Consider the following 19,816-nt stretch of genomic DNA (forward strand, 5'->3'; position numbering starts at 1 on the left):
GAAACAATAGCTCAATTAAGAACTATTGTATACCTAATGATCCAAGTGACCACATTCCATGCCATAACCACTTTGAGATTCTGTGTCGGAGTAGTCATCCCATTTATTACCTTTTTTTTAACCAGCTCATACAGGTACCAAAGCAACATGCTGTATTCTAAAATCACAATTCCTTTGTACAAGAGGAATGTAGCTTTTTCATTTTGGATTACCCTTGCAATAAATCTATTGTCTAACAAAAGCAAAGAATAATCGAATTTTCAAGAGATTTGTGAAGAAATGTTGGTATCAAAGGCAACCGCCAATGGTTGGAATCATTCCTTACACAAAGGAAGATGCTATCATTTATTGGAGATCTATCATTCCTGTCTCAGGACTTCACTTCAAGAGTTCAGGGCAACATACACATTCCCTACCATCTTCAGCTGCTTTATCAGTTACCTACCTCCCGCCAGGTCAGAAGCAGAGAGCTCGTGGTGCAATGTTCATTTGTATTTGCAATTCCTGTGCAAGTGAAGCAGTTCGTACTTACATGTTGCAGGACTTGCACAACCATTCAGCGTGAGGTGATGAGTGACAAATAACATTCATGTCACAATGCCAGGCCATGAGCATCTACATCAGAAGAGAATCTAACCTTCTACAGTTGATGTTCATTGGCATTTGAATTGTTAGGTCCCCTACCGTCAATATCCTGGGACTCATCTGGATCAGCCACATGAATATGACTACAAAAGCAGATCAGAGGACTGGATGAGACCAACTTTAATATCATGCAGGACCTCACACCCTCCCTCCATTATCTATAGGTTGCACTGCCTTTACTTATCTCTGGTATTTTGAGAGTCCCTCCCAACCCCATGACCTCTGCCACCAAGAAGGACAACAATAATGTGGACTTAAATCCAATATCTCCATTAGCATTGTGGAAATATTTTAAACCAGAAGGGTGACACCTCATGGACAATTTTGCCTTTTTGCAGTGATGCTGTGCTACTACTTTATCCAAGTTCAGAACTACCTGTCAATTACACATGAATCTTCACAAACTGGGTAACCTACTGTGGCATTTTTCAAGAAATGAGCTTTTTAAATATCCAGTTATTGACATCAATGGGGTTGTTTACCATTAGCAATTTTCTTCATCACACAATCTTTCACCATAATGTTTTTAATCTCCAGTAAATCATTCTCAGTAAGGTAAGGAACTTACCTTTTGGGCTGCTTGCCAATAATTGACAGCTAATGGGCTTAAAATTGTTTACTTCCAATGTCATTAATTTATAAATATTTGCACTCTGCAATCTTCAGGATCAATCCTAGATGCCTGTGAAGTATTAAATAGAGAATTACATGAATAATCAGTTTTGAAACAGGTGATTTTTGAAGATGGAGCTACAACTATTCATGGACAATTATATAGTGCATTCAACACTTCTTCACAGATAATATTGCTAACAAGTTGCTTAACACATTTATTTGCATCAGCTTTTTAGATGCTTAGCATTATTGTACTTGGAAGATCCATTTTGAATTATTTAATTGTGTTCTAACTTTACAGGCTGCTGAGTAATGCACTTCATGATCCTTATTTTGGGGTGCGTTATGAACTTCTATTGAGTGCCCTACTCTGTATATGCGGGAAGGGCTTAAGAGAAGAATTCGAAATGCAAACAAGGCTTGTACGGAAACTGGGAGTGGTAGCAGAGAAGGTTCGCCAAGCCAGTGGATCAGCAAGACAGGTATAGCATCAGAATAAACAGATCAGCAAAAATATTCAGAACACTACATGTCTGTACAAGTTTACATATCAAACTCATCAACAGGGTTATTGTGAACATGAGCTGTAAATTTGCAACAGCAGTAATTATAAGACCACGTATTTAAACTAGCTGCATACTATCCTGTTTTCTTACTTACTCACTCACTCCAACCCCCTAAAATTTAGTTTAATCTTCTGTACATATAGAATTACATCAGATTATTTATTGAAAGCTTATTGCTCTCCTGCAGTCGTATAATGAGCAATACTCTAGTAGCATTGGTGGAAAGGTTATATCTTTCACAAAAGTAAAATGTTACATTTTTCCCTATTTTCCTTTTTCTATACAATTTAAATTGCTGAGCAGTTAAAGGTTGGTCCACGTAAGGAACGTTTGCCTATTTGCAGCTGCACTATGCTACTCTGTATACTGTATGTCCTCAACAATTTTTGGACAAATACAAATTACTTTCTTCCTTCTGCCCAAAGGATCACAATTTCATTTAGTGCTGAAAGTGTTCATGATTGGCATTTCTGCATTGCTGTGTAGTGTTAACTTGATTAACGATTGAAGGGGATAAGCACTTTGCTTGAACCAATGCCCTTGAGTTTACCTTGAGCCTGTAAAGATTAATTCTTCCTGAACCTGGAGCCTCCCTTTACTTATTGTTGCTTATCCTCATACTGATATCCTCATGCTTGATAAGTTGATTAGAAAGGGCATCAAAGGTTACGGGGAGAAGACAAGAGAATGGGGTTGAGAAGGAAATGATCAGCTGATGGGCCAATTAGCCTAATTCAATTCCTCTGTCTTATGGTCTTATGATGATCTGCATCATTAGCTTTGTTAAGATTGACTGATATTTAGCAGTACTGATGTACTTGTAAAATGCAGGAGTGCTGATATGTAGGCATAAAGGAAAAATCTGAATTTTTCCTAGCAAATAAGGGAAAAGCATCTTGCTGCTTTGAAGTAAATGAAAACTCTTAAAACCAGTGATGATATTGCATTGTCAACACTGAGGAATATTTATCAACTTCAGTCACAAGAGGTGGAATAACTTGACACTGTTACTACATGCCACTGTTTTTATTTCTTAAAAGGCTGTCCTTCAGGAAGGCATGGACCGTGTACAGACATTCTTCAAAAATAAGTTTCGATTGCCTCTCAATCCAAGCCTAGTAGCAAAAGAATTAAATGTTAAGGTATGTATAACCTTAATACAACTCAGCTAAATGCAGATTAATCATTGTTTTATATTCTCATTATTAGCTATCTTTAATGATTTTGGTAGCCACACAAAGGTAATAGATTTAGTCTTTTACATCTCCTTGTACATAATTGTTCAGTTGTTCGATGCCTGAATCTTTAGATTTGTGATTTTAGCAACTTTGGGATGTTTTAAATTGCTTTAAAGGTTTTAAATTGGGCTCATTTATTAGATTTTGATTTTCATGATTAATTCTCTTATTAAATAAATAGTTTTACCTCTACCTGCCAAGAAACTTGCATATTACTTTGCTTAAAATATATAGTGATACAATGATACAAGTAGAACTTTTGTAATGGTTTATGTTTAATTAGGAGACTTTGGAGACTGCAGATACTGGAATCTGAAACAACAAACTATCTGCTGGAGGAACTCAGTGTGTCTAGCAGCATCTGCAGGGGCGTGCAGAAGAAATTTGTCAATGTTTTGGATTGAAATGCTGCAACATGAAACATCAAAATTTCTCATCATCCCGTAGAAGCTGCTTAACTCAGAGTTCCTCCAGTAATTGCTTCTTTACAATCTACCTCACTAAAATAAAATTTAACTTGGTAATGCTGTAAAAAGAATAGATAGGTATTTCAGAAAAAAATTGTGCCAAAGTAAATTTTAATTAAAATCCTACTTTCAAGCCACACCCTTTTGGATTATGTGCATGATGTCCATTAACATACTATTTGTTTTGATACATGTCTGAAGCCATTGGGTGGAGTTTTATAACAGATATTCAACGTAATTCCATATTAGGCCAGATGATACTTGATCTGGCATGCTCTTCCCTTTCGCCCTCTCACCGTGCTATTTATGTGCAGTGGCAACGAGAAGTGGTTCTGAGGGCCCCTTTCTAGACTGTCTGATAGCCTTCTTGCCACTTGCTACTGTTAAGGACTTCTGCTATAGACATTGTGCCAAGTCCATCAACAGATCCAAAGGTTCATGTATGACCTCTCAGTGTTGGTGACTTCCAAATTACAATATGCAGTTTCAGAAGTCCAGGAAGCATCGATTCCACAAGACCATTGTTCAGCATTTACCTTGGTTAACATCATAGTTCTGGTTCCTTTAACCTTGTATGTACATAGTACAGTTTAATTCTCTCTGCAACTTTCCTCCATCCCTGTCCAGAAGATTGATTCTAACCCCCGCCACATAGTTAACATGTCAACATCCTTTAACCGGTGCAGGATTTGATGATGATTTTTTTTTTTACAAAGTGCTGATGTGACACTGCTCATTATGAACAAAACTTCCTTTTTCTCATGATGAACCTCCCGTTTCTGTTTCTAGGCTTGCTCCTTCTTCAACTCCAATGCTGTTCCATTGAAGTTAACACTGGTGAACGCTGACCCGCTGGGGGATGAAATCAATGTTATGTTTAAGGTATGTTAACAATTGCAGTCAAACTTAATCTTATTAAAATTATAAGTGGAAGGAAGCCAGAAGTGAAGAGATTGTGGTTTAGCCTGCCCAAGTCATCTGAAACAAATAGGTACCGTAAATTCCGGACTACAGAGCACACCTGATTAAAAGCCGCACGCTCTAATTTTAGAAAGAAAATCAATTTTGTACTTGTACAGGCCGCACCGGATTTTAAGCCGCAGGTGTCCCACGTTGTAATATGAGATATTTACACAGAAAGATATTACACGTGAAGATTTTTTAACTTTTAATTAAATCCGTATGGTAACATAAACAAATATATATTGCAAATGCTTTTTTTCGACCAGTGCCTGTAACACAGATACTTTTAAATATACATACGTATCGGTAACACACAAATTACGTTGCGTATACTTTTTTACTGAACAGTGCACGAACAACATTCCAATATCTCCTAACGACTGGTAAAAAAATATATATACTGCAGCCTACCAGGAAAAGTTATTGATCGCCTTCTTCATCTTCCTCCTGCGCACTAAAACCATCAAAGTCCTCTTCTTCAGTGTCCGAATTGAACAACCTCAGGATCTCGTCACTCGCTTCAGTCTCTTCGTTGTCACTCTCACTTGAGCGCATGCGGTCCTCTTCATCATGCAGCAGTCCAGCCTTTCGAAACCCGTTGGTGATGGTGGATGTTGTGACACGGCTCCACGCATTTAGGATCCACTGGCAGACTTGAGTTAAAGATGCTCTTCGCATGCTGCCTATTTTGGTAAAGGATTTCTCGCCGCTCGTCATCCAAGTCTCCCACTCAACGCACAGCGCCACTTTAAATGCCCAGTTCACGCTGATGTCCAGTGGCTGCAAATACTTCGTGGTGCCCCCAGGAATCACAGCTGGAATTGAGTTTGTACTCTTGATGGCAGCTTTCACTGAATCTGTTATATGGGCCCTCATGCTGTCCATAACGAGCAATGCTTTTTTTCTGTGAAAAAATCCCCCTGGTCGCTTGGCGTAGCACTCTCTCAGCCAATCCTTCATTAGACTCTCCATCATCCAACCTTTCTTATTGACTTTCACCATGATTTCTTTTGGGAATTTTTCCTTTGGCATTGTCAGCCGCTTAAAAATCACCATCGGTGGAAGCTTTAGTCCGGATGCTGTGCAGCTCAGAACACAAGTAAAATGCGTTCTCTCATGGCCACTTGTTTTCTGTGTGATGGACGAGTCACCTTTTTTATTAACAGTTCGAGTGAGAGGCAGGTCAAACGTCAAAGGTACTTCATCCATATTTATGATATCATCTGGCCCGATGGAATTCTCCGCTATCTTTGTTTGAGTGAATGTGCGGAAGTTAGCAAGTTTTTCCTCGTGGTCGGGAGGGAGCTGCTGACACAGAGTCGTGCGTACCCTGACGGACAGGCCTTGTCGTCTCATAAATCTAAAACACCACGATGGCCCACCTCTAAAATCTTCGATTTTCATTTTGGTGGCGATTGCTTTAGCCTTCAGTCTGATCTGCACGGTGGAAACACCGCGGCCGCCTGCTCTCTGTGTGTTAACCCAGTCTTCAAGAAAGTTTTCAAGTTCGGGCCATCTGCTATGATTACCTCTGAAAGCTTTTGTCGTCTTTTTGCATTGACTCAGTTCTTCACGCTGGCGTTTCCACCGTCTCACCATCGATTCATTTATGCCAAGATTATGTGCAGCAGCTCGATTTCCTTCTTCAACCGCCAGATTGATCGCCTTTAACTTAAAAGCTGCATCATATGCTTTTCTTCGAGTGTTTTCCATGTTGATGAGGGTGAGTACAAATGACTGATTTACAATAATTTAATTGTGAAAGTGCACTTGATTTATCGTACAATTTCATTGGACCTCTGTGAACTACTCATCAATTTTATTGGTCTACTGTTACGAGGCAAAATGTTTTTGGCGGCATGAAAAAAAAGCATGCATTAGCTGCACCGTAGTATAGGCCGCAGTGTTCAAAGCGTGGGGAAAAAAGTAGCGGCTTATAGTCCGGAATTTATGGTAATTTGGTTTTGTAGTTTGACCTTTAACTATCAAGGTCATTATTTGCTTCCATGTATTAAATGCTAAGATCATTGAAGCCTGTGTCTTTTGTTACTGATACAGCTTTATGAACTTCTGGTCTCTAGTCCAGTTACAGAAGCAAAGGTTTTGCAAGTTTGGAACTGTTGGATAATTGAAATGAAAATGGTATCTTTTAGATTTGTATATTAACACTATTGTTATATCATAATAATAGTCATCAAATTTTGTGTCATGGTCGCAAGCCAGTTTTCAAGTTCATTGCAAAATTTGACTACAAGTTTGACATGACTGAAAAATGCTGGTTTACAGGCTTGTTTTAATAATGTTTCTGCTTGAACACAGATTGGTGAAGATTTGCGACAAGACATGCTGGCACTGCAGATGATCAAAATAATGGACAAAATTTGGCTTCAGGAGGGATTGGACTTGCGCATGGTCATCTTTAAATGTATTTCCACAGGGAAGGATAGAGGTATGTTATGTTTGGGTTGGAGTGCTGGTTTTACATAAGACTGCATATTTTTTTGTGACAACTTGTATAAAATGTCACAATTTTTTGGCACATAATTACATCTGATGTTGCTTTGTGGAAACGTGTTTATGTCTGTAAACTTCTTAAAATAATACTGCATTTATAAGATGGTGGGTGATGACAGAGATTAAATGCTAAACAGATACTTGGAACTAAAACAACTTCAGTTTCAAATGTTATAAATAATGTAGCAACCAAGTCACAATCTGAATTGTTTATGATTCTGTTCAGAGCAAGGTAGAATTAATAGGAAGAATGAAATGTGCTGTTTTGAAGGATTGTTCTTCATTCAGATTGTATTCACCTCTTTGTAGGTATGGTTGAACTTGTACCAGCTTCAGAAACTCTTAGAAAGATCCAAGTTGAGTATGGAGTAACGGGCTCCTTTAAGGATAAACCTCTAGCTGAGTGGCTCAGGAAATACAACTCCACAGAGGAAGAATATGAGAAGGTGAGGTGCTGTGCCTGCAGTGAGCAGGGGGAGGGTTTCGTGGTGAAGCTATATATTTTTTCATATTTGTATAGCTCTTTGGTCAAGGATGACTGACTTCTGCTTCAGTTCTGAAGCGCCAAATCTCAGAACGTTGCAAACTAGTCACCACATAGACTTTTTTTCTGTAATTTATTTTTTATTGAAATTCAGCATCATACAGACATTTTCATAAGGTGTATTTCAGATACTGTATGTATATATCATATATTCATGTCTGCCACAAATCTCCACATAGTATTTATTTGAGGTATACACTTATAGAAAAGAAAGAACAAACAAAAGGAAAACTATGTACAAGTAGGGAGTGATCTTTTTTTTATAACATAATCATTGATTTGTGAGAATAAAATCAGGCCTATGGGGTGTTATGTAATTAAACCACATAGACTTGAATGAAGTCAGGTCTCGGCTCAATGGCAACAAGGTTTTGTTTGTGATACACACACAGCACTACATACATTCTCTCACTCATACATGCAGACACTTTCAAGCTCACCAACTCGCTTGCATTGACTTTAAACACTCATGTGCTCACTCACTCACACAGCAGTTACATATACATTCTCACCACAATTACAGTGGTATGCTCTCACTCTTTTCCTGAACCTCAGTTCCCATATATCCTTCACCCTGATTCTCTGGCCCCCTACCCCCCACGGCTCATGTATATTGCTAAGGTGCTCAGGACTTTTGCACAGTACTGTATTTGTCAACGTGAAGCAGAGAGCTAGTTTGTAAATCTGGCAAGAGTAAGAACATAGAATAGTACAGCACATTACAGGCCCTTCGGCCCACAATGTTGTGCTGACTCTCAAACCCTGCTTTCCCTATAACCACCCACCTTAAATTCCTCCATATACCTGTCTAGTAGTCTCTTAAACGCCACTAGTATATCTGCCTCCACCACTGACTCAGGCAGTGCATTCCACGTACCAACCACTCTCTGAGTAAAAAAAACCTTCTTCTAATATCCCCCTTGAACATCCCTCCCCTTACCTTAAAGCCATGTCCTCTTGTACTGAGCAGTGGTGCCCTGGGGAAGAGGCGCTGGCCGTCCACTCTATCTATTCCTCTTAATACCTTGTATACCTCTATCATGTCTCCTCTCATCCTCCTTCTCCCCAAAGAGTAAAGCCCTAGCTCCCTTAATCTCTGATCATAATCCATACTCTCTAAACCAGGCAGCATCCTGGTAAATCTCCTCTGTACCCTTTCCAATGCTTCCACATCCTTCCTATAGTGAGGCAACCGGAACTGGCCATAGTACTCCAAGTGTGGCCTAACCAGAGTTTTATAGAGCAGCATCATTACATCGCGACTCTGAAACTCTATCCCTCGACTTATGAAAGCTAACACCCCATAAGCTTTCTTAACTACCCTATCTACCTGTGAGGCAACTTTCAGGGATCTGTGGACATGTACCCCCAGATCCTTCTGTTCCTCCACACTACCAAGTATCCTGCCATTTACTTTGTACTCTGCCTTGGAGTTTGTCCTTCCAAAGTGTACCACCTCACACTTCTCAGGGTTGAACTCCATCTGTCACTTCTCAGCCCACTTCTGCATCCTATCAATGACTCTCTGCAATCTTTGACAATCCTCTACACTATCTAAAACACCACCAATCTTTGTGACGTCTGCAAACTTGCCAACCCACCCTTCTACTCCCACATCCAGGTCATTAATGAAAATCACAAAAAGTAGAGGTCCCAGCACAGATCCTTGTGGGACACCACTAGTCAGAACCCTCCAATCTGAATGTACTCCCTCCACCACAACCCTCTGCCTTCTGCAGGCAAGCCAATCCTGAATCCACCTGGCCAAACTTCCCTGGATCCTGCGCCTTCTGACTTTCTGAATAAGCCTACCGTGTGGAACCTTGTCAAATGCCTTACTAAAATCCATGTAGATCACATCCACTGCACTACCTCCGTCTATATGCCTGGTCACCTCCTCAAAGAACTCTATCAAGCTTGTTAGACACGATCTGCCCTTCACAAAGCCTTGCTGACTGTCCCTGATCAGACCATGATTCTCTAAATGCCCATAGATCCTATCTCTAAAAATCTTTTCCAACAGCTTTCCCACCACAGACATAAGGCTCACTGGTCTATAACTACCCTACTACCTGTTGCCTTGACGTCGCAGGTGATGAAGACCATGGAGCGGCTGATAATACAGAATCTGAGGCCACAAACCAGGCACGCCCGGGATCCTCTTCAGTTTGCGTATAAGGAGAAAGTGGGAGTGGAGGATGCTATCACGTATTTGCTGCACAAATCCCTCTCTCACCTAGATGGGGTCAGTGGTGCTGTGAGGATTACATTCCTGGACTTCTCTAGTGCCTTTAACACCATCCAGCCCAAGATCTTAAGGCACAAACTAACGGAGATGGGAGTAGACTCTCACATGGTGGATTGGATAGTGGACGTCAGCAGCACAGGAGCGCCGCAGGGGACCGTGCTCTCTCCGGTCCTGTTCACCCTGTACACATCAGACTTCCAATATAACTCGGAGTCCTGCCATGTGCAGAAGTTCGCTGACGACAAGGCCATAGTGGGGTGTGTCAGGAATGGACAGGAGGAGGAGTATAGGAAACTGATACAGGACTTTGTGATATGGTACAACTCAAACTACCTGCGTCTCAATATCACCAAGACCAAGGAGATGGTGGTGGACTTTAGGAGATCTAGGCCTCATATGGAGCCAGTGATCATTAATGGAGAATGTGTGGAGCAGGTTAAGACCTACAAGTATCTGGGAGTACAGTTAGACGAGAAGCTAGACTGGACTGCCAACACAGATGCCTTGTGCAGGAAGGCACAGAGTCGACTGTACTTCCTTAGAAGGTTGGCGTCATTCAATGTCTGTAGTGAGATGCTGAAGATGTTCTATAGGTCAGTCATGGAGAGCGCCCTCTTCTTTGTGGTGGCGTGTTGGGGAGGCAGCATTAAGAAGAGGGACGCCTCACGTCTTAATAAGCTGGTAAGGAAGGCGGACTCTGTCGTGGGCAAAGTACTGGAGAGTATAACATCGGTAGCTGAGCGAAGGGCGCTGAGTAGGCTACGGTCAATTATGGAAAACCCTGAACATCCTCTACATAGTACCATCCAGAGACAGAGAAGCAGTTTCAGCGACAGGTTGCTATCGATGCAATGCTCCTCAGACAGGATGAAGAGGTCAATACTCCCCAATGCCATTAGGCTTTACAATTCAACCGCCAGGAGTAAGATATGTTAAAGTGCCGGGGTTGATTGTATTTAATGTATTTAAGTAAACTACTTAAGAACTTTTTTTAAAAGCTATTATTAATGCTTTTTGAGGGAGTGATTTAGATGCATATCATATTTTTACTGAGTTAAGTATTGGATGTAATTAGTTTTGCTACAAGTGTATGGGACATTGGAAAAAATGTTGAATTTCCCCATGGGGATGAATAAAGTATCTATCTATCTATCTACCTTTTTTGAACAAGGGGACAACACTCGCCTCCCTCCAATCCTCCGGTACCATTCCTGTGGACAACAAGGACATAAAGATCCTAGCCAGAGGCTCAGCATTCTCTTCCCTCACCTCGTGGAGCAGCCTGGGGAATATTCCGTCAGGCCCCGGGGACTTATCCGTCCCAATGTATTTTAACAACTCCAACACCTCCTCTCCCTTAATATCAACATGCTCCAGAACATCAGCCTCACTCATATTGTCCTCACCGTCATCAAGTTCCCTCTCATTGGTGAATACCGAAGAGAAGTATCCATTGAGGACCTCGCTCACTTCCACAGCCTCCAGGCACATCTTCTCACCTTCATCTCTAATCGGTCCTACTTTCACTCCTGTCATCCTTCTGTTCTTCACATAATTGAAGAATGCCTTGGGGCTTTCCTTTACCCTACTCACCAAGGCCTTCTCATGCCCCCTTCTTGCTCTTCTTAGCCCTTCTTAAGCTCCTTTCTTGCTACCCTATATTCCTCAATAGACCCATCTGATCCTTGATTCCTAAACCTCATGTATGCTGCCTTCTTCCACCTGACTAGATTTTCCACCTCACTTGTCACCCATGGTTCCTTCACCCTACCATTCTTTATCTTCCTCACCGGGACAAATTTATCCCTAACATCCTGCAAGAGATCCTTAAACATCGACCACATGTCCATAGTACATTTCCCTGCAAAAACATCACCCCAATTCACACCGGAGTGAAGAGTAAAGGATGTTTGGAATGGCGAGTGTTTAGCACTACAGAAGTGGTGTGGGACAGATGGCAGAGAAGGAGTGCCTGACAGACACACCCAGCCCTGAGACACCAGGCAATGTCATATGATTCCAAACAGTTTGGTTTACTGATCATTACAGAATGTCTGTGGTGTTTCCCACTCGGTCCCCTCTCCCTTCTCCTTTCCCTGCCCCCTTCACGTTCTCTGTCTACGATAGAGACCCATATCAGAATCAGATTTATCATTACTCACATATGAAGCATTAAGTCTTCCATTCTCCACAAACACTGTCTATTTCTGATATTTCTGATCTTCACTACCTCCAGTTTTCTTTGCTCTTCAAGCATTATTGTCATAATGTGCACCTCACTGCATAAATAGTTCTGCAGTTTTGTTGGGAAGAGCTGAATTATGTTTTAAATTTAGAGAATTATTCAGTAACTGCATTTGGAAGATCCCAAAAATATTTTAATTGTTCAACCTCCAGGCATCGGAAAACTTCATCTATTCATGTGCAGGATGCTGTGTTGCTACCTATGTGCTGGGGATATGTGATCGCCACAATGACAACATCATGCTCAGGTCAACTGGCCACATGTTCCATATCGATTTTGGCAAATTTCTTGGACATGCACAAATGTTTGGAAGTTTTAAAAGGTAAATTTCCTCGTAATTGTTATTCTTAACACCAATTTGGAATTTTTTTTTTGTCTTTCGATCTTGATTATTCCCATGAACTCCTAGCTGCTGTCCCTCCTTTTACACTTTGTAAAATTTGAAGTGGTCTAAAACAGTACCGTCTATTCATCAACTCTGTACTTGCATTAGCACTATATAATGGAATACATTAATGCATTCTCACCATGTTTCCAAATCACTCTATGGTTTATCTTCTTACCTTTGCCATTGTTTCCAACCATATACCTCCTCTCCATTCTTCCAATTTTGTCTTCTTCATCCTTCCTGGATTTAACGGCAGCCCCACTGATGGACCTGCTTTAAACTTCTAGCAACCAGATATTAACGATCTCTGGACCAGGTTTTCTGCCTGACTGTCTTTCTGCCCTCTCTGATCAAGCTTTTCATCATCTTGTTTGGACTTTTGCTCCTGAGAAATGCCTTGATATGTTAAATATTCTATACAAATGCAAGTTATTAAAGGTTTATATCATGAAATTTGATAACCTGGTTGAAATTCTACAAAGGAACTGAAGATTTGCATTATAACATATGCTGCTCTTGATTTAGACTTGAAATGTAACTTTATCACAGGTCATGCTTATTTCTACTAAACTCTTTTGTACAGCGTAACATGGTGAGGAAAAGCCAATTAGCTGCCTTCAAAGTCAGATAAAGCAACCATATGGTTTAATTATGAGTAATACACGCAACGTTGTAGGAACTCAGCAGGTCAGGCAGTATCTCTAGAAGGGAATCAACAGTCAACATTTCAAGTTGAGACCCTTCATTGGGACTGGAAAGGAAAGGGGCAGAATAAGAGAGAAGAGGGAAAAGAAGGAGTAAAGCTGGCATGTGATAGGTCAGACCAAGTGAGAAGGGGTGATGTTTGGGCAAGCAGGGATGTAGTAACTGGAAAGGAAAGAGGTAGACTGTCTGAACTTATCCGGCATTTTGATGCTTAAGATTTCCTGCATCTGTAGTTTCACTTGTGTTTATAGTTAATTATAAGTCTGTTTTAAATTGTTTATTGGTTCTGTGAGTTTACTTTTTAAAAAACAGTTAGAATTTTACTGACATAAGGTGGCTACTTGTTTTGGATTCAAACTGCTGTTGTCTCAGAGTAAGATGTGCATCTAGCCGTGCATCTAGACCAAGAAGCTGGTACCTGTGTGTGTCGTTTCCGCCTGAATGAAAGTGGATCTTGTCAGGAGATAGAATCGTTAGGTTAGTTTTGCTACAACAAGTGTATGGGACATTGGAAAAAAAGTTGAATTTCCCCATGGGGATGAATAAAGTATCTATCTATCTATCTACAGATCAGCAGCAGTGAACACTGTTGGAGTGTGTGAATATCAAGGCAAGATTTTGCTTGCTGTATATTGTTGTTATACAATAATGCACTATTGGGGGGAGGGGGTGAAATGTAGAAGTCTGTGAACTGAACATAATTTTTCCTCCTTCAGAGATCGAGCTCCTTTTGTGCTGACCTCGGACATGGCTTATGTAATTAATGGTGGGGAGAAGCCAACCAGCCGATTCCAGTTGTTTGTGGATTTGTGCTGTCAGTCGTATAACCTCATCCGCAAGCACGCCAACCACTTCCTGAATCTCCTGTCACTGGTAATGTAAAATCTGATTAGTCTATAAGTCGTGTTTGAGAAGCACTTGGGTAAAGCAGAGCAGCAACGTCAAGCTCAGCAAATGAAGCGATGCTGAATGACCACAGTGTCTTCAACAGACCACTTCATGCTTTGGTTGCAGGTTGAACATCAATGCTCTGGTCTTCTGCCTGCTCTGGATCTTTTTATCGCTCCATCTCTACGCCTGCTTTGGCAAGGACTCTCCAGTCTGCACTGATGACCCCTTCTCCTGTCTTCAACCCCACCCCTCTTCCTGGACACCCTGCTCAGGTCATTTGCCTGCTCTGAATCTTTTTATCACTAACTACCAGTGAGACATCAACCATCTTGACTTTAACACTTCCCTGTCCTGTTCTAACCTCACTCCCTCTGAATGGGCTACTCTCCACTCTCTCTGCACTAATCCCAACCTCATTATCAAACCCGCAAATGGGGGGGAGGGTCCTATAGTAGATGGCAACACTCAGACACCACCTCTTACTTACCCCTTGAACAGGTTGCCACTCAGGAGCACCAGGCCATTGTCTCCTCTATCATCACCAATCTTATTGACTCTGGGGATCTCTCATCCACTGCCACCAGCCTCCTGGCTCCCTTACCCCACACCTCCCATTTTAACCTCCTACCCAAGTACTTTTTGTTTTAGCTATAGAACCCTTAGCAATACCATTTTGAGAATCTAAGGACATTTCTGGTATACTAAGAGAAGGTATGACTCATAAAATTTCATTATACGCTGATGATATTTTACTTTTTATCTCTAACACTGAAACTTCTTTACCTTCGTTCTTTCTTTAATTTCCCAGTTTAGTTTTTTTTCAGGTTATAAGCTGAATTTACATAAAAGTGAGTTATTTCCTTTAAATGACCTAATGTCATCAAATGTCAAATTTCCGTTCCAAGTTGTTACAAGTCAATTTACATATCTAGGTGTAACAGTTACTAAAAACTTCAAGAATTTATTTAAAGAAAACTTAAACCCCTTATTGAATTATGTGAAAAAGACGCTTTCTAAATGGTTTCCTCTTTCTTTATCCCTAATTGGCTGGATTAATTACGGTAGATTAAAATGAAGATTCTTCCTAAATTTTTATATCTTTTTCAGGCTTTACCTATTTTTATTCCTAAGACCTACTTTGATTCTTTAGATTCAATTTTAACATCTTATATTTGGAATAATAAACAAGCTCGTTTAAGTAAAGTTTACCTACAAAGAAATAAAGAGATGGGTGGAGTAGCCCTACCCAATTTTAGGTTTTACTGTTGGGCTATAATAAGGAATATTACTTTTTGGTCCTATTATATTTATCGTAAAGATTGCCCATCATGGGTCTCCTTAGAAGTTAATTCTGTAAAAAAATTCCTCTATTGTCTCTCTTCTTGGATCATACTCTTTTTCAGCAAATAAAACAATAGATAACATAATTGTTAAGCAAACTTTAAGGATCTGGTCTCAATTTAGAAAATTTTTTGGTTTAGCGAATTTTTCATTATCATCTCCCATTCTCCTTAATTAATTTTTTTTATCGCTCCCATGACTGACAAAGTCTTTAAGGATTGGGATGAACTAGGTATTAAGTGTTTTTGGGACCTGTTTATCTCAGGATCTCTTGCTTCATTTGACCAATTGTCAACTAAATTTGCACTGCCAAAAATACATTTTTACAGATACCTTCAAATTAGAGATTTCTTACGTTTCCACTTAACTACTTTTCCTGTAGGTCCTGATAAAAAATTACTGGATGATCTTTTAAATTTAAAACCTTTTGTTAATGGTTGTATTACCAGTATCTAGAACTTGTTGATTGAATCTAGACAAGACTTTTTAGATAAAATAAAAAAAGCTTGGGAGGATGACCTAAATTGTCAGATTTCTGATGAAAGATGGAATAAAATTCTTAAACGGGTTAATAAATCATCTTTCTGTGCTTGTCATTCTCTTCTACAATTTAAAGTGGTTCATAGCGCTTACATTTCTAAACAGAAGCTGTCCAGTTTTTATCCGAACGCTTCTCCACTTGGTAATAATTGCAACTCTGCTGATGCCTCTTTAATTCATATGTTTTGGTTTTGCCCTAAAATGGAAACGTTTTGGCGGGAAGTATTCCATACCTTCTCACAACTTTTTAGGGTCCAATTTGACCCAAATCCCCTTACTGCCTTGTTTGGTATTATTGCAAATGAAGATATAACTTTAAATAGTCCTAACCTACAGGTTTTAGTTTTTACCTCTCTTTTAGCAAGGAGAGCAATCTTGCTTAAATGGAAGGAGTTTACCCTCCTAACCCTCCGACACATCTTCAATGGCTACGTGATATTATGTCTTATTTAAATTTAGAGAAGATCCGCTGCTCAGTCTTAAATTCGAAACAATCTTTTTACGATATCTGGGGACCTTTCCTAAATTACTTTTCCAATTTATAAAGTTTAACAGTGCAAAGACTTTTATGTATATTTTTATCTTCTCTTCTTAAGCGAATGTTTTTTTTTCTAATTATCCATTATCATCCATTAGCTTTTTTCTTTGGTAGTTGGTAGGGGTTGACTTTTTTATATATATAAAACATTTCTTTTATGATGTATGACCTATCTTTAAATTTTTGATTACAGAGTGGTATACCTTTATGTGATATGCTATAACAATTTGATCAATTTTATTACAATATATGAATGTACACAATTTATGCTGAGATGTATTTATGTGTCGCACTCTTCTTCTGAATAAAAATATTGTAAAAAGAAAAGAAAGATCCACAAACCTGGTAGTCCCATTGTTTCTGCCTGCTCCTGCCCCACTGAACTTGTGTCTGCATACCTCAACTCTGTTTTATCCCTGCTAGATCAGTACCTTCCTACCTACATCCATGACACTTCACATGCTCTTGATCTTATCAATGACTTTTAAGTTCCCTGGCCCCAATCATATTTTCAGTATGGATGTCCAGTCCCTATACACCTCCATCCCCCATCAGGGCCTTAAAACTCTCTGCTTCTTTTTGGCAATAGACCCAACCAGTTTCCCTCCATCACCACTCTCCTCCATCTGGTGGAACTGGTCCTCACCCTCAGCAATCTCTCTGTCAGCTTCTCCCTCTTCCTTCAAACCCAAGGTATAGCCTTGGACACTCGCATGGGTCCCAGCTATGCCGGCTAATTGGAACAGTCCATATTCCAAACCTAAACCAGCATTGCACCCAACTGTTCCTGTGCCACATCAAATGCATTGGTGCTGCTTTCTGCACCCACACTGAACACATCAACTTTGCTTCCAACTTCCACCCAGCTCTCAAATTTACTTGATCCATTTCTAACACCACCTCCCTCCCCTTTCTCAATTTCTTTGTCTCTTTCTCTGGAGAGAGCTTATCTTCTGATGTCTGTTATAAACCCACTGACTCTCACAGCTATCTGGACTATAGCCCTTCCCACCCTGTCACTTGTAAAAATGCCATTCCCTTTCCTAAGTTCCTCCATCTCCACTGCCTCTGCTCTCAGGATGAGGCTTTTTATTACAGAGCAATTGAGATGTCCTCCTCCTCCTCCTCCAAAAGAAAATGGGCTTTCCTTCTTCCGCCATCAATGCTGCCCTCACCTGCATATCTTCAATTTTGCACACTTCTGTCCTCACACCGTCCTCCTGCCACTACACCAGAGATAGGGTTCCTCTTGTCCTCATCTACCAACCCAAGAGCCTCAGTGTCCAGCACATAATTTCTGTAACTTCCACCAACTCCAATGGGATCCCAACACCAAACACACCTGTCCCTCACCTCATTTCCCACTTTCTTCAGGGATCGCTCCCTACGCAACTCCATTGTCCATTTGTCCCTTCCTACTGATCTCCTTCCTGGCACTTATCCTTGTAAGCAGAACAAGTGCTACACCTGCCCCTACACATCCTCTCACTATCATTCAGAGCCCCAAACAGTCCTTCCAGGTGAGATGACACTTCACCTGTGAGTCTGGGGTTATCTACTGTATCCGGTGCTTGCAGTGTGGCCTCCTCTTTATCAGTGAGACCCAACATAGATTGGGAGACTACTTCGCCGAGCACTTGCTCCATCTGCCAGAAAAAGCAGAATTTCCCAGTGGTAACCCATTTCAATTATACTTTCCATTCCCATTCTGACATGTCAGTCCATGGCCTCCTATACTGCCGCTCTCAAGTTGGAGGAGCAATGCCTTGTATTCCATCTGGATATCCTCCACCTGATGGCATGAACATCAATTTCTCGAACCTCCGGTAAATTGCATCCTCCCCCCCCCCTCCCCCCCCCGCAGCTTCACCATTCCCCATTCCCTTTTCCCACTCTCACCTCTCCTCACCTGCCTATCACTTCCCTCTGGTGCTTCCCTTTCCCTTTTTCCATGGTCTTCTGTCCTCTCCTATTAGATTCGCCCTTCTCTAGCCCTTTATTTCTTAACTTCCCTGCTCTTTACTTCAACCCCTCCTTCTCTCTATTTCACCTATCACCTGTCCACCTTATACTTCCTCCCCTCCCCTCACCTTCTTACGCTGACTCCTTCCCCCTTCCTTTCCACTCCTGATAAGTGGTCTCGGCCCAAAACATCAACTGTTAACTCTTTTCCTTAGATGCTGCTTGACCTGCTGAATTCTTCCAGCATTCTGGCATTTTGTGTGTGTGTTGTTTTGGATTTCCAGCATCTGTACGATTTCTTGTGTTTATCAATGCACACAGGCCTTGTTCCCGGCTCTTTGGCACTTGATCAGAAAGGGAATGTTTAAATATCAAGGACTGTAGTCTGGTTCTGGATCTTTGCAGATTGATGCATTTTTTAAAAAGTTTTTTTTCTTGTATCATGTCTCTGTGGTAACTGGAAGTTATTTTTAAAAAAGTAAATATTTACTTTTTAGGAACTTTATATATTGACGCATTGCTACATAATCCTGTTTTCTATTACTTTCTGGGATTTGTTTATTACTGTCACATATACCAAGATACAGTGAACAGTTTGTGATACTGTTCATACAGATCAAACCATTACGCAGTGCATTGTGGTAGAACAAGGTAAGCCAATAACAATGCAAAATAAAGTGCAAAAGCTACAGAGAAAGGGTTGTACAAGTAAACAAGTACAAGATCATATTGATGTAGATTGCGAGGTCAAGAGTTCATCTTATTGTACAAGAGTCTGATAACGGCAGGATAGAATCTGTCCTGGAGCATTGTGGTATGTGCTTTCTCATTTTCACCCAGAGTGGGAGGTTAGCAGAGAAAATGTCCAGGGCAGGTCGGGTCTTTGATTATGCTGGCTGCTTTACTGAGGCAGCAAGAAGTACAGCCAGAGTTGTGGAGGGGCATACTTTAAATAGTTCACTTCTCTGTTGAAAACCTCATGATTGATTCTTCATACAGTGAGAATTTCCACTGGTATTTATTTTGTTTTAACTTTTATTTTCCCCCAGATGTTGTCTGCAGGATTACCTGAGGTCACCAACGTACAGGACTTGAAATACGTCCAAGATGCTCTGCAGCCCCAGACCACTGATGCTGAAGCCACCATCTTTTTCACCAGGTAAGGTGAACGACATGAACTCCAAATTAAAGCAGGTGGATAATGGAGTGACCATAAAGGTTTTGTTGCCTCCCCCTCCCCACGGTAAAGCACTAAGTTTGTATTTGCAGAATTATTCCACCAGTAGATCACTTCCTGGAATTGTGGTACTCAGCTAACATTGAATAACCCCAGAGTACGCACAGCAGCTACATTTGAGAAATTGATACGGATGCAATGCTAATTTTTTTTCTTTCAAATCCTATTT

The 19,816-nt window shown here is 40.6% G+C and overlaps 1 protein-coding gene across 3 annotated transcripts in view; it reads left to right on the forward strand.

Moving 5' to 3' along the window:
• Positions 1 to 19,816, forward strand: part of pik3c2a (phosphatidylinositol-4-phosphate 3-kinase, catalytic subunit type 2 alpha) — a 156,252-nt gene that overhangs the window by 120,464 nt on the left and 15,972 nt on the right. For all 3 annotated transcript variants that reach the window (XM_073049394.1, XM_073049393.1, XM_073049392.1), the window contains exons 19-26: positions 1,562 to 1,742; positions 2,867 to 2,968; positions 4,321 to 4,413; positions 6,814 to 6,943; positions 7,318 to 7,454; positions 12,198 to 12,367; positions 13,855 to 14,011; positions 19,460 to 19,569. In XM_073049394.1, coding sequence (XP_072905495.1) covers positions 1,562 to 1,742; positions 2,867 to 2,968; positions 4,321 to 4,413; positions 6,814 to 6,943; positions 7,318 to 7,454; positions 12,198 to 12,367; positions 13,855 to 14,011; positions 19,460 to 19,569 — 1,080 coding nt within the window. The remainder of the gene's footprint in view (positions 1 to 1,561; positions 1,743 to 2,866; positions 2,969 to 4,320; positions 4,414 to 6,813; positions 6,944 to 7,317; positions 7,455 to 12,197; positions 12,368 to 13,854; positions 14,012 to 19,459; positions 19,570 to 19,816) is intronic.

This window comes from Hemitrygon akajei, chromosome 6 (genome assembly GCF_048418815.1).
Source record: "Hemitrygon akajei chromosome 6, sHemAka1.3, whole genome shotgun sequence".
NCBI lineage: Eukaryota > Metazoa > Chordata > Chondrichthyes > Myliobatiformes > Dasyatidae > Hemitrygon > Hemitrygon akajei.